This window comes from Hoplias malabaricus, chromosome 2 (assembly GCF_029633855.1).
Source record: "Hoplias malabaricus isolate fHopMal1 chromosome 2, fHopMal1.hap1, whole genome shotgun sequence".
In the NCBI taxonomy this organism is placed as follows: Eukaryota; Metazoa; Chordata; class Actinopteri; order Characiformes; family Erythrinidae; genus Hoplias; species Hoplias malabaricus.
The window spans coordinates 50,725,075-50,740,157 of record NC_089801.1 but is presented as its reverse complement, the minus strand read 5'-3'; the positions used below and the strand labels follow the sequence as shown (position 1 = coordinate 50,740,157).

General features: G+C 36.6%; 2 protein-coding genes across 4 annotated transcripts in view; one reads left to right on the top strand and one right to left on the bottom strand.

Annotated features, from left to right (window-relative positions):
- Positions 1–1,503: 1,503 nt before the first annotated feature.
- qdprb.1 (quinoid dihydropteridine reductase b, tandem duplicate 1) lies at positions 1,504–9,762 on the bottom strand. Of its 2 annotated transcripts, XM_066660036.1 has the most exons (8): positions 9,649–9,762; positions 8,650–8,764; positions 7,920–8,012; positions 7,225–7,321; positions 5,153–5,293; positions 4,113–4,221; positions 3,137–3,220; positions 1,504–2,083 (listed from the first exon to the last, which is right to left on the bottom strand). In XM_066660036.1, the coding sequence occupies exons 2-8, from the start codon at positions 8,740–8,742 to the stop codon at positions 1,984–1,986; spliced, it is 717 nt and encodes a 238-aa protein (XP_066516133.1). In that variant the 5' UTR covers positions 8,743–8,764; positions 9,649–9,762; the 3' UTR covers positions 1,504–1,983. The 2 variants fall into 2 exon arrangements, with proteins under 2 accessions (XP_066516133.1, XP_066516132.1); XM_066660035.1 differs by lacking the exon at positions 9,649–9,762 and having other exon boundaries at positions 8,650–8,831.
- Positions 8,848–15,083, top strand: part of gtf2e2 (general transcription factor IIE, polypeptide 2, beta) — a 29,803-nt gene continuing 23,567 nt past the window's right edge. Inside the window, exons 1-2 of one of the 2 annotated variants that reach the window (XM_066660034.1) lie at positions 8,848–8,894; positions 13,844–14,007. In XM_066660034.1, the coding sequence (XP_066516131.1) occupies positions 13,845–14,007 (163 nt within the window). In that variant the 5' untranslated portion in view covers positions 8,848–8,894; position 13,844. Of the gene's footprint in view, positions 8,895–9,733; positions 9,870–13,843; positions 14,008–15,083 lie in introns of those variants that run through there. The other variant, XM_066660033.1, reaches the window with a different exon arrangement.

Sequence of the window (15,083 nt, the reverse complement as noted above, 5' to 3'; positions counted from 1 at the left end):
CCGCGGGTTGCCGACCCCTGGCCTAAACTAATAATCAAGCCCTTTGGGGTTAGGCCTAGAGTTTAAAAAAAAATTCAATTAAAAAAAACACACAACTAGCAGCACTCCAGAACTGGGACAGAGAATATATATATATATATATATATATATATATATATATATATATATATATATATATATATATATATATCCTAAGGCTGTAATGTGAGAACATTACTGGCATCTAGTGGTGCCTGGAGTAGCACAACTATTTCATAACAAAATGCATATGAAAATGTTTGATGGCATTCGGTCACAAGAAACTTGGAGTCAACCTTTGCTGCAGCAACAGCTTCTGCTGTTCTGGGAATGCTTTAGACAAGATGTAGGAACATTATTTGAAGGATTTAGCCACATAAACATTAGAGATATCACCTAATGACTAGCTCTGTGACAATGCTCTTACTCATCTAAAAGACGTTTGGATTGTGCTGAATCATTCCAGAGAACTCTTGCCCTGCTCCATAGTGCAGTGCTAAGAGGTTTTATGGCACATTAGTTTGACGCTTGGCATTGAGCATGCTGACCTTAAGCATAGTGACTTGTCTGTAGCTTTAGAGTCCCCACTTCTCATGATTTTCAGTGGCGATTATACAATTGTGCAAGCATGACTGAAGGTCTTTGTCCACAATGGGTGTAGACTTGGATTTGCGGCTTTCAGTGACGCTTCAAATAACTGAGAATCTGATATGCAATTAAGCATAACAACTGTTTGGGCTGGGATATCATGTATGTATGTATGTATGTGTAGTTTCTGTGGTGGCAATATTTTGTATTTTGAAGGGGGGGTGAATGGTGGATGTATAGGCTACTCAAAAGTGTGAGTGTTTCGCCCTGCGATGGACTGTCACCCCCTCCAGGATGTGTTCCCACCCTGAGCCAAGTGATTCTGAGTGGACTCCGGACCCACTGTGACCCTGTATCTACACTTAATGTCCATATTATCAGCTCCACTGACCATACAGGACCACTTTGTAGATCTACAATTACAGACTGTAGTTCATGGACGCAGGACTCATAGGACACTGTTGGCTGGAAAGTTTTGGTTTGGTGGACTAGGAAAGATTTGAGAGTATAATATTCCACCCTATTCTTACCTGCTTTGTGGCAGTCCTGACCATTGAGAAACAAGGTGAAATTGGCATAATGGAGTATGCAGAGAAATAGGTGGACTATAGTCTGTAATGGCAGAAAAGTGCTATTCCACAGTCAGTGGAGATGATAAAATGGTCAATGACGGTAGATTCAAGATAGGTATTCCTAATCCAGTGATTATTCAGTATATAAGGTTTGATATTAAATAAAAAATAAATAAAAAATGAAGTATAATTATTACAGTATACCTTTATACAACAAATAAGGTTCTACAACTTATGGTTATGGACCACAGCAATCTGAATATGAATTAAACCAGACACAGTGATGATTCAAGATAAAGACATGCTCATATAATATTAAGGAGAAATATATATTTTTTATTTTGCATTAAATCAACCAATGGTCCAACTGCAACAAATCTTGTCACTTTTATATATTAAATTAAGAATGTTTTAACATTTATCAGTTGTGTGTGAAAGGATTTCGGACACCAACACACAGACACTGTGTGCAGTGTTTGAACAGTAAAACTGATTGCAGTACTGTATACAGTAGTAGGATTTGGCTAACATAAAAAATATTGTGATCTGCTGCAACACCAATAAATTTTATCTGATCATGTATATCATGTATAGATTTAGATTGAGTGTAAATATATAAAAAATAAAATGTAGGAGCTGGAAAACTATTTAATCTTCACATTAAAGACCTCTGTTCCAAGTGTAAACAAGTCACCAAATATTAATTAATTATTGGCCGGATTTTTGGCTACATCAACCGATACTACTGGGAAATACAGGAAATAAATGTGTTCTCACTCTCACATACAGATACAGCTATACACAGTTAAACAGCTGTTGCCACAGTCTTGCTGTCTGTGGTGACTAACTGCACCAAACTTCCTGAGGCTGGTCGTTCTTCTCCCATTGCCCACTTGTAGAACAATCTAGAAGACAGGACACTTTGGTAAAGCAACAGTTAATTAAGTTACAGTATACAGCAGTCAAAAGTATTTTTTTTACTTATCTACAAGCATCTCAATTTTCAATAATGTTGCAACAACATTAGACTATTAAAGGTCCACAAGTTAACACAGTTCTCTGGGGTCTCAATGAAACATCTGTGAAAGGCTTTGATTGAAATAAAAGTATGAGGCATACTTATGTAGAGATATTAGTCTCAAAATACTTTACAAATGCTTAAATGTTAATCCACAAATATGTTTCACTATTCACAAATGAATACATCCCAATCTGTGACTCACAGTCTGCAATTTGTACAGTTACATTAAAAAATTTTTTTTTTCTTTTCAAAGATATAATTTTATGTGAGAATACATACATTTGTTTAATTGTACATTGCATATATTTGTAAAGTCAAAGTTTCAAACTTAAAATGTATTTGTAAACTGTAGAATCTGCATTTATGGATAAAGTGGTGGCTTGTTCGCCTGCTGGTTTCCTCCAGGTGCCCCGGTTTCCTCCCACGGTCCAAAACACATTGGTAGGTGGATCGGTGACTCAAAAATGTCCAAAGATGTGAGTGAATGTGTGAGTGTGTGCCGCACTGCAAAGGACTTGCGCCCCCTCTAGGGTGTGTTCCCGCCTTGTGCTCAGTGATTCCGGGTAGGCTCTGGACCCACCGCTACCCTGAACTGGATAAGCGGTTACAGAAGATGGATTAATGAAAAATTAATTTTTGTTTTTCCAAATGTCTTCATTTATGTGTCTATATGTTAATGTGTGGTGAATATTAGGAATATGGACATACATAAATACATAAATGTAGAAATACAGAAGTCAAATTAAGCCATTTAATTATGCACTTATTGGTGTCATGTATATATATATATATAATATACACACACAAACACACACACACACACACACATTATTTATACATACATCATCTTTTGTCCACCACAGCCTAATTCTATACTGTAAATAAACACATACAACCTACAACAACAACCTCACACTGACCAACAGGCCACACTTACTCAGCTATGTACTCCAGTGGTGTCCAGGAACTGACATCAGCATCTGGCATACATTTCCTATTCATGGGTGTGTCCAGAGTAACTCTGTAGAAAGCAAGGAAAAGATGGCAGGTATCAAAATTAGTCTTTTACCCTTCTGTGGTCATTTTCTGACTAGAAAACAACTGATAGCTGGATATTTGTGAGAGGTAGAATATTCTTAACCCAAGCAACTTTGCTTATTTTTCCAGTAAACAGATTAATCATTTCATTATAACTGGTTTCTTTATCTGTGAGGAGTTTTAAGTTTTCTCCCAGTGCTGACGTGGGATTCCTCTGGGTGCTCCAGTTTCCTCCTACAGTCCAAAAAGTGTATAAGAGAGTGTATAACTGAATGTATTAGTGGGTGGTGCTTTAATGATGGAATGTGTCCCATCTGGACTCCTGACTTGCGATAAGCGGTAACAGACAATGAATGAATGAATTAATTAATGATTTCCTTATAAATCATATTCCTGAATATGGCTATTACTGGAGTTATTAATAATATTGAACCTGTCAGTAATTAAGTCAAAATTAAATAGATAAATGGCAGAACAATTTTCTTCACCATGATTGTTCTGCTGTAGCCTTCTCATTTATCAAAGTTATAATTCTAAAACATTCAAACACTTACAGAGCATCTGCTCTGCAAAGATGCTCAAACCTTACCACAAATATTATCAATTATAAAATTAAGTAAATGATTTATACTTGGTCATATTATGTACATGTATATTTCTGCAGTATTTAAGCACAGAATATGGTCATGAGGAGTTTTCTCAAGTGGGAATATCTTTAAGTGGAAGCAATATGCCACCAGCACCAAGGCAGGACTCAATGATTTTTTGTTTTTCCATCTTTGGTAAGATGGAAACAAATCCAGATGTAACTCCTACATGAATGGGTGTGTCTGGGTTCACTGCAAAGACTCTGAGTTTAATATTGTGAGACTTACGGTAGAATGGCTAGGGCAGAAGCTCCAGCAGGAAGGCCACTGTTAGCCTCACCCAGACTTTGACACAGCTGATGAACTGCAGCCTTCGCCATGCCATAACCAATCATGCCTTTGAGGAAATGGAAAAATGAAGGAGGGAGAGGGTGAGAGAGAAAAACATACAGGAATGATGAATATAAAATGTATTAGGGCTATTACATCTATCTAGTTTGTTGCCTAACCAAGTTATGGAGAGGGTTGTTACTATTAAAAACACAACAATAATGTAAATGTTAATGAATCAATTAAATAAACTGTACAACAAGCAATAGTAATATGAACCTGAACCTTGCCAATGATACATCGATGCCCTCTAGTGCCCAAAAGTAGAAAGTAGAAATTCCAGAAAATTGCCACTAGAGCAATTTTTTACCTTAAAATTCCAGCTTTAAAATCATTGAGGCATCACTGACGTAATAGAAAGAACAGAGACTGTGGTTGCTACTCTGGGCTCAGCACTGCAGAAACTGCACTATGTAGTTTTAAGTGATTATATATATATATATATATATATATATATATATATATATATACATATATATATATTATACACACACACACATTCATTCCATCGTTCATTCATTCATTATCTGTAAGCGCTTATCCAATATATATATATTTATATATATATATAAAATTGGCCTTGCGCCCAATGATTCCAGGTAGGTTCTGGACCCACCGCGACCCTGAATTGGATAAGCGCTTACAGATAATGAATGAATGAACGAATGAATGAATGTGTGTGTGTGTGTCTTTTAACTATGTGTTGAATATTTCATGTGATGATTTGATTGCATTCATGCTTAAGAAACGTAGTGTGGTTATGTAGTGATGTTGGATTATTTCTGGATCCCAAATGCTTTGGTATGTGTGTTGCACTAGTACCACTAAAACACACACCATTATATTACCCATGTCACTGTTGTGCTGGGACTGATCCAACACCTAAATTGCACCTATATGACAGGACACAGTAGGTAAAACTGTGCATCCCTATATACCTGGTGTTGGTCCAAGAGATGCTTTAGCCCCCGCCAATGTGAGCAGCCCTCCCTCTTTAAGGTGTTTGGTTGCTAGGTGACTGGATATAGTGGACGTCCATACACTCTGTTTCCACATCAAATCAGCATTCTTATACATCGCTGAAAGAGAGCGACAAAGAGAGAGAGAAATAGTTTTTGAGTAATTTAGTATGTATGTATATATATAATACAAAGTAGAATGATTTCACTGTAAATCATTAGGGTTATAAAGGGTGGGAAAAAATACTGTACTGAAATGCTGACAAACTGCCCCAAACTTATAAATATTTGTAAAGTTGGGTCAGTATACAAAATAAAAATTCAATTCAGAGGGAAACAAAGGAATACAAACCCACTCAGGAATGCTCAATAATTTTTCATTCTATTACATAAAAATACCTTCTCCCGATGAGATATTGGGGTACTAACATTTACTGAAAGAAGAGGCTTTCTCAGTAATAACCCTCATGAACATGGAATATCTTCAAAGATACGGGATTTTAAAAAGTGTGTGTATTTATGTATGCATACACAGATGCATCTCAATAAAATAGAATATCATCAAAAAGTTAATTTATTTTAGTAATTCAATTCAAAAAGTGAAACTCATATATAGATTCATTCTAAACAGAGTGATGTATTTAAAGCATTTATTGCTTTTAATGTGGATGATTATGGCTTACAGTCAATGAAACACCAAAAGTCATTATCTCAGAAAATTAGAATAATCAACAAAAAATATGGTTGAAAAAGTTTCACAAGCTACAGGGATAACCACAGCCTTGTAAGGTTTGTCAAGAAAAGGCAATTCAAAAATTTGGAGGAGATTCACAAGGAGTGGACTGCTGCTGGAGTCAGTGCTTCAAGAGCCACCACACACAGGTGTATCCAGGACATGGGCCACAACTGTCGCATTCCTCGTGTCAAACCACTAATGACCCAGAGACAACACCAGAAGTGTCTTACCTGGGCCAAGGAGAAAAAGGAACTGGACTGTTGCTCAGTGTCCAAAGTCTTGTTTTCAGATGAAAGTAAATTTTGCATTTCATTTGGAAATCAAGGTCTCAGTGTCTGGAGAAAGAGTGGAGAGGCACACAATCCAAGCTGCTTGAGTCTACTGTGATTCCACAATCAGTGAAGGTTTGGGGAGCCATGTCATCTGCTGGTGTTTGTCCACTGTGTTATATCAAGTCCAAAGTCAGCACGCCGTGTACCACGAAATTTTAGAGCACTTCATGCTTCCCTCTGCTGACAATCTTTATGGAGATGCGGATTTCATTTTCCCGCAGGACCTGGCACCTGTCCATACTGACAAAAGTACCAATACATAGTTTAATAACCACAGTATCACTGTACTTGATTGGTCAGCAAACTCACCTGACCTAAACCCTATAGAAAATCTACGGGGTATTGTCAAGAGGAAGATAAGAGACACCAGACCCCAATGATGCAGACGAGCTGAAGGCCGCTATCAAAGCAACCTGGGCTTCCATAACACCTCAGCAGTGCAACAGGCTGATCACCTCCATGCCACTGCTTTGATGCAATAATTCATGCAAAAGGAACCCCCGACCAAGTATTGAGTGCAAATACTGTACATACCTTTCAGTAAACTAATATTTCTGTATTAAAAATTGTTTCTTATATAATATTTTACATTTTCTGAGATAATAACTTTTGGGTTTTTACTGATTGTAAGCCATAATCATCAACATTAAAATAAACCCTTGAAATAGATCACTCTGTAATACATCTATAAAATATACGAGTTTCACTTTTTGGATTCAATTACTAAAATAAATCAACTTTTTGATGGTATAATTGAGATGCACCTGTGTGTATGTGTATATGTACCTTATTACCAGATTTTCACAAAATACTTTCCATAATGATTTTCATGATATTTAGTATAAAATTTAAGAAACAAGGCAGAAATAAATAAGTTAAAAACATAAATGGGTTAATACTCAAATTCTTGTTAATATGCCATTTTAATGTGATATCAGTGGAAGCAAGTGTACCCTACCATCATCTGTGTGTTCTGCTCTGACCTTTGGCTTTAGCACTGCCCCCTGCCCAGCCTCCCGCCACGCATAGAATAGCGTCAACCTTTACTTCTCCCAGCAGCTCGCCTACATCAGCTGTAACCTGAAAAAAATGTTAAATTCTGACTTTACCACCACTCTATACCTGTAGTATATGTATTCATTCATTGTTTGTAACCACTTATCCAATTCAGGGTTGCGGTGGGTCCTGAGCCTACCCGAAATCAGATTCAGAGCTCTATTGAGCACTGAGGAGCATTGAGAGTTGGTGAAACCCACCTGGCACATGGAGCTGGTGGTCACAGCGCTCAAATGAGCCGCTGCTTATTTATCAGTGTGAAAAAGTGGCCACTTTACAGGAAAATAAGCCCAAACACATAAAACATTAATGGATGTCGAACTAGACACAATTGGACCAATGGATCATCGCTGGTCACTGCGCCATGACCCAGTGAAACCATGGCTCAGTGGCTCGTGTCAGAATAGTATTGGTATTACAGACAGAATGAAGAGAGACATCATCTCATAACAACAAGATATGAACCTCATAATTAGGAGATACTTATCTCATAATTACAAGATATGTCGTTTTTACAACACAATATCTCATAATAACAAGATACTCTCTCATATTAACGAAATGCTGCTCATAACAACATACTGAGGAATCACCATTATATATCATTATATATCCATCTCACCTGGCTCGCTTGCTCATTAAATGACTCTGTCATCTTAACAGTGACATTTGCATTGGCTTCTTCATTCAAATTTACATCAATACAGGTAACCCACTGCAAGAAAAGCATACAGTAGAGACACATCAAAAACAAGGCTCTATATGAACAATATGACTTAAGGAGACACTTTCCGACATGGACTATTTGTCAAAGCAAATAGTCTGATCAAGCCATATCAAAAATATTATTTCACATATTTAAGGAACAAACGTGTACAAAATGGTATGTACCCATGTGAAACATTGCTCATTGGTTGTCCCCGGGGCAAACAAACTATTCAAAGCCACAACTGAATTTTAATATCCAACTATGGTAGATCATAAAAGAAGATACCATGGTGACTAACTTAATAAAGTGACCCTTGAAGTTAGGTTGTACACTTTTGTAATTGTAAAATCATTCATACAGAAACCGTTACAAATGATGAACCACCCAATAAATCAATAAGTTAACTGTACTAAGAGCTTATATGGTAATGTTAATGCACATCTTTATGTAAAACAACACATAGAAGTAAATACAAATTGGCATAAGTCTTTACAGTAGCAGTCAGATACTCCAAATTTATGGGTTTAGAGCCCATACAGTTTGTTAATTATTAAGAGTCGTTATCATATCAGTATTTAAGCTGCAATTAATGTAGTGTCCACAATTTAATGCTGAGAGCAGTGCGTCACTGTAACAAACTCACCCACTGCTTAGACTTGAAGAACTCAACACATTTTGAGCCCAGGGCTCCTTTTCCACCGTAAATAATAACTTTACGAGCCTCTCCTGTTGCCATGTTTTGCACAACACCCCGGAACCTGTGAAAAGAAAAGATTATGACAGAAATTTGTTGGAAATATTTCTTCTCTGTCTGTGTTGATATAAATCTCCATCGCCCCCTACAGCAGCGGAGTAACGACACACTGCAGGAAGAGAGAGTCTGAGACGGTCAGTTAAGGGGTTTTGAGAGAGTACTGTAATTTACTTTTTATATTAATAATATTTTATTTTGATATGATTAAAGAGCTTGTGGTAAATATTTCCACAATTATATATTGTCAAAACACTGCTCCAGAGGTGGCGCTGTTTGTTTGTTGGTTCTCCGGAAAGAGAAGAAGAGAGTTGTTTCGTTCATCTCTTCATTCAAAAAGCCTATGCCCTAATCCCTACACTCCATTGGAGCAGTCTTAAGGTTTTTAATTATTTTATAATTGTCCAAGCTGTAACAGAAACTTTCTGCAACCTACCAGAGACTGCTTAATATGCAGGCTTCCACAGACTGCTGGAATTTTCCAGAACTCGGAATAATAAATAAATAAATAAATAGATGTAGAAATAAAGAATAAGTATTTTAGGCAAATGCAAAAATATGCAGATTTAAACACCATTGCAGACATAGGCTGAAGCGTTTTGGTGAATGTCAGAGAACAGTTTGGTGGGCGGCAAGATTTAAGAGTTATCAGGACACGTTAAATCCAAAACTGTGGACTGCCCAGCAGGAATTTCCCTGAGATTTCTTTATCGACATGATTGACTTTGGCCTCAAGTTAATCTGACTATTTGTGTACCTACTAAAGCTGTATACCTTTAATGATTTACAAATAATTAGAAATTCATTGCTCATTGAAGCTAACTTTGATTCGTTTTAAGTTCTTTAACCCTTGGCTTTTGCGCAAAACTGCAAAATGTGAGTCGCTCTTACTTGGCTTAGCTCCCTATGTAGGCTTCACGTAGGCCGTTTGGAACGCACCCAGTCACTACCGCTAGTGTGGAGCGTTGTCTCTGTTGGAGTGGGACGCGCTACAGACACAATCCTTTCTGTCCCCAAAGAAGAAAGGAAGAAAGAAGAAAGCCGATGAGCTTCGAATGAATAAATAGGATATACCAGATCTGTCTCTCGAAGAGAGATCGTGGAGTAGTAAGGTATGTTAATAAGATAAGTAAAAATATATTAAAATCCTACAATGTTTGCGGTAATGTTTCAGTAGTTATAAGATTCGGCAGCCGTTAGCCAGCGTTTCGTGTTTAGCTAAACTTCTTCAGCCTGCTCTCTTGCGCTTATGACAATTTTATATATCTTTAATGTTTTTAAATATGTTGACATTATTCACGCGATACAAAACAGTCCTATTATTATTTTCATTAGGTCAGTTTTAAAGGTAGAATATGAGGGTGAAATATCTAGAGCTATCATTTAGCTAACAGCTAAAACTAGCTAACTTTAGTTAAACTAGATCATTGTAGTATTGTGAAATTATCTGTATTACGGATTATTTCTGTAAAAATAGCTTATCTCAGTAATTAAACGCGTAAGGACACCTGGCTTGTGATTTAGGCTGTATCTCAAATTGCTCCCCACATAGTGGTCTTCATTGAGTTCTGGAATTCAGGCATCACAGCCAAGCAGTTCCTTCCGAGTCCAGTCGGACGAGCTGAATCCCTATGTCGTAATTATTGAACTTGTAAAGATTTTGTTTCTAATATCATTGTTCTAAGCCTGACCTAGTATATTGCATATTCAGTAGGGAGTCATTAGGGATGCAGTTTTAGTTTTATGATGTTTCAGATCCCAAGATACACTCGTGTAGTACAGAAAGATGGCATCAAATCAGTCATTAACATTGTTTTCAGAATATACACTTGGACACCTGACAGCCCACCTGAGTTTGAGGCATTCATCAAGAATAACTGCAATAATTTCAATATCATTGCTTCAATGTTCATAGTTTTGTGCAGTAAGTCCGTTAAATTATTTTAATAGTCTGGGATAAACCCTATGAATTGTGAATATGAAATATCTAAGAGTGAGCTCATATAGAGTGCCCAGTGTTTACTGTGAACCATGAGAGGCAGAACAGTGTGTGAACTGACACTTACTTAGGAGTCATTGAAGGACAGTCCTAACAATGACTAATCCTAACATGATGGCAGCCTAGGGGATGCAAATACTGAAAGTCATGTGGTACTATTCTTGTTTACTGAACAACTGGGATTTTTCATTTTGGATATATGTTGGACACCCCCCTCCCTCCCCAAACCAACAAACAAAAATAAATTCAAATTCCTTTTTTTTTTTTCATTTTGTTGTTTTTTTTTTTTTTGTTTTTTTTTGTTTTTTACATGCAGTATTTTAGATTTCTTTTCATTTGTTAATTTATTTTAACAACAATAAACATAAAGTAAAATAACACTTTTGTGTTTTATTAAATTAATTTTGAAAAATGGTGTTAAAATGGATTATAAATGTAGTCAAAACCAGTAACAGTTTAAATTGTATTTATTTCATTTAATAGCTGTGGGCCCTTAAGAATTTCTAACTGTTGTAAAATTAATATTAATTAAACACAATACCTAATTTCAATGTTTTGCTGTAGTATGTAGCAGTTTTAAGATGGTTTTAAAGCCATTAGGTTTTACAATATAAACATTAGCCCTATAATGAAGATTATTGAATCTTGTGAGTTTTAATGTCACTCTAAACCATGAAATTTTAAACAAATTGTAATTTAATTTTTAATATAATTAATTAATAGATAATGAACTTTGATATTTAATATCATAGGTATCAACAAGCATTATCCTTATTTGCATAAGCCAGTGTGTGTTTTTTTTTTTTATTACAATGTAAGGTATGTGCACAAATACAAAAATATTTCATGCTTTGTAGTACAAATTCACTGTTTCTGGATAATACATGAATGTATGTGATTTTAAGTTTAACTTGTGAAATTATGTGCATTTCCATGAATCAGCAGTGAGATCTGTCATTCCAGACAACCACCCCACCCTCCAATCTCACTATTTGCTACTAGTTCCATTATTTATTTCTCTGCTTCAACAACCATACACACAACACTTAAGTTCAATCAATACCAATCAACCGAAACTATTTTTATTCCATATTTGGTTTCAACCATGTCCTAGGGATGGGCTAGAGATGGGGGCTTTTTATTAGAAGGTTTAGTAACCCAGACCAGCAGGAGAAATGAGGGCAAGAGATTGAAGGAAAAATGCTTTCCCACCCTCAACACCCATGGCTTCCCTTGAGGAAAGAACAGATTCCCCCAACTGCTGCCCAAGCACTATGGCTGGCTGCCTGTTTCTCTGGGTGTGTGCTAACTTCCCCTAGCATGTGTGCAAAATTTGATGACTCATGTTTGTGTGTCTGTGTTTGTACACTTCTAGAGATGGGTTAAATGCAGAGATTCAGCTTCCTCAATGGTATTAATAAAAAGAAAAAAAAAACCCCAGCTTTTCTGGCAGCAGGATTTTTTTATGTCCCATTAGTCAGTGTATTAAGGAAATTTAAAGAACCTGAAAACTGTAAAAAAGTTTCACAGCATGTTTTCCAACAAAGATACATGTCCACACACTCATGGTTTTGCATGTCTGATGTTTCTGTTTTCAGATTATTTGAAAGTTGTACCATTTAGTGTTGTTTTCTCTGACTTAAACTAAGCCTAATATTGAAACATTAAGTTAGTGTTACATATTCTGCCTCAGAATGGTCCTCAGTATAATTCTCTGTCCTCTGAAATACAGTTGAATGCTGGTCAGTATATAGTTAAAAAGAATTAACATTGTGAAAAGTGTGGCTCATAGTCTTTCTGGGACTACTGCTTGGATAAATTGATGCTCTTTTTTGTGAGTGTTTAAATTTGAATTTTTTATGTTCAATTGTTAATAACAGTCAATATGCTTGAACTTTTTGCCTGGTGTCATTTTAATGACACATTGTTTTCAGGCAGTCATCTTACTATCTAATTTCCCCTGTCTTTTCTGATATGTCAGGTCACGGACCAGAGGGCAAGGCAGTCATTAATTCAAGTGTCAGCTAACTAGTGTACATTGAAATTCTGGACACTTCTCATTACTTTCATAGAAAATTATTTTGGTGAAAATGAAGTCATTTTTAGTGTTGCAGTCACACAGCTCCTGGGGCTCTGGCTTTGAGCCCTGCTCTGAATAGAGGTGTGAGTGTGTGCTTCCCTGCGATAGACTGATACCCTGTACAGGCTTTGTGCTCCATGATTCCAGGTAGTGTCCTGACCCATCATTACCCTGAACTAGATAAGCGATTACATAAAATTAATAAAATGAAAGTAATTTTTCAGGATGAAAATGCATCTTACACAGAGTGTTAAAACTTTTCTTCAGGAATGATCTGTCAACTCCATAACATGGCCAGCAAAGTGTCTGGATCTCAGTCCCACTGAAAATTTAGAATGGTAATGATTTAAAAAAAAAAAAAAAAAAAAAAAAAAAGACTTTTTTTTTAATCTCCCTATTGCCTAGATGGACCTGAAATAGAGCAACAAAGTACTAATTGTGATTTTTAAACTCATTTATGATCGCGGTGGTTCCGGAGCCTACTCAGAATGACTGGGCGCAAAGCGGGATCACACCCTGGAGGGGGCGGTAGTCCTTCGCAGGGTGACACACACTCACTCACATCTATGAACACTTTCGAGTTGCCAATCTACCTACCAGCATGTGTAATCGGACCATGGAAGGAAACTGGAGCGCCACACAGGAAACCCCACGCGGACATGGGAAGAACACACCAAACTCCTCACAGACCTGGAGCAGGGCTTGAACCCACAACCCCTGGAACCGAGTGACAGCGACACTACCTGCTGCCACTGTGCAGCGCCTGATTGATTGATTTATTTTGATCATGATTTTATGATTTTTTAAAATTTCTTCTTCATGACTGATTCAGTATTTTTCCCCCTCTTTATCTGGAGAAATTTAGGAAAAATAATAGAACTTAATATGGAAACTTCTAGGTTTGGGCCTTCCAGCACTGTTGCCAGTGATGCAATGGGTAAACTATATATGTTATACTATATTTTTGTTTTCCTAAAATGTAAATTTGATCATACATGTTTCTGTAGGATGGACCCTGCTCTGTTGAGAGAGCGTGAACTCTTTAAGAAGAGGGCTCTGTCCACTCCTGCTGTAGAGAAACGACCAGCATCCTCGGAGGCGTCAGGCTCGTCCAAGAAAAAAAAGAGCAAACCTGACAAAGAGTCGTCCTCTGCTTCCAAAAACAACACAGGTTAGAACGGTCCATCTGTTAAAGCAGCCAAGCAGTACTACTCAAATCTGATCTTAGGGAAACTACACAATGCATGTGATGCAAAATATAATTATTTTGTTTTATATGCATTGAATTGTGAGTAAATGTAAAATGGAAAGTTAAGTGGCCCTCTAGGAGTTGAATAGATTGTCAAGGCTTCATGCTGCTGTCAGACATTTCTAGTCAAACTTAGGACAAACCTGACAAGACCCTGACAATTGTATTTGTTTACTTTTGCAAATAAATATTGATATCCACACACAGTTTAACATGTCCTTATTGACACACATTTAGAAACTTTAGTTTTATTGAGTTTATGAGGATCCAGGCACAGAAAATAATTTTGCAAATTCTGTAGCAAACAGGATTTGTTGGTTCTTTCAGCCAGCCAGCCAGCAGGATAAGCTGATGTATGTTTTCTGCTACATTACATGTTAAATATTGGATAGATTTACTGATGTGGTCCTTGCAGATGGAGCATTGTTGTACGGTTTCTGTTTTTTGTGTGTGTGGGTGTTTTTTTTTTTTTTTTTTTTTAATCATTATTATTATTTGGTGTGTGTGACAATTTAGCCATACAGTCAGCAGACAATCCTAGTTCAGCCTCTAACCTTCAGTACGAACAAAATGTTTTTTCTGAGACAAGATAGGTCTAGGCTGATGAGTTACAATTGGGAAAATTGTATAAATTAAATTTTTTTGTGCTGAATTATTGCTTAAATGTAATGCTTACAATTAGTTATGTATCTGTTCCTTCATTGAGTGTTTATTTATATAATATTATTTATTATTTATTTATATATATATATCTCAACTTGAATGTATCCTCATATAAGGATAGAAATACCCTCACACTGGCATTGCCAAGATGGACAGATTTCCCTGCGAGGACTGTGGCAAAAAATTGGTCTGAGTAGATTCATAACATCCCCTTCATCTGTCCACATGGGAAGAGTCAGACAGAGAAAGATTAAACACTTTAGTCAGTATTACCCACCTATGGAGCAGGAATAGAGCAATAATCCTCATCTCGGTTTGTGATTTTTCTCTGTTGT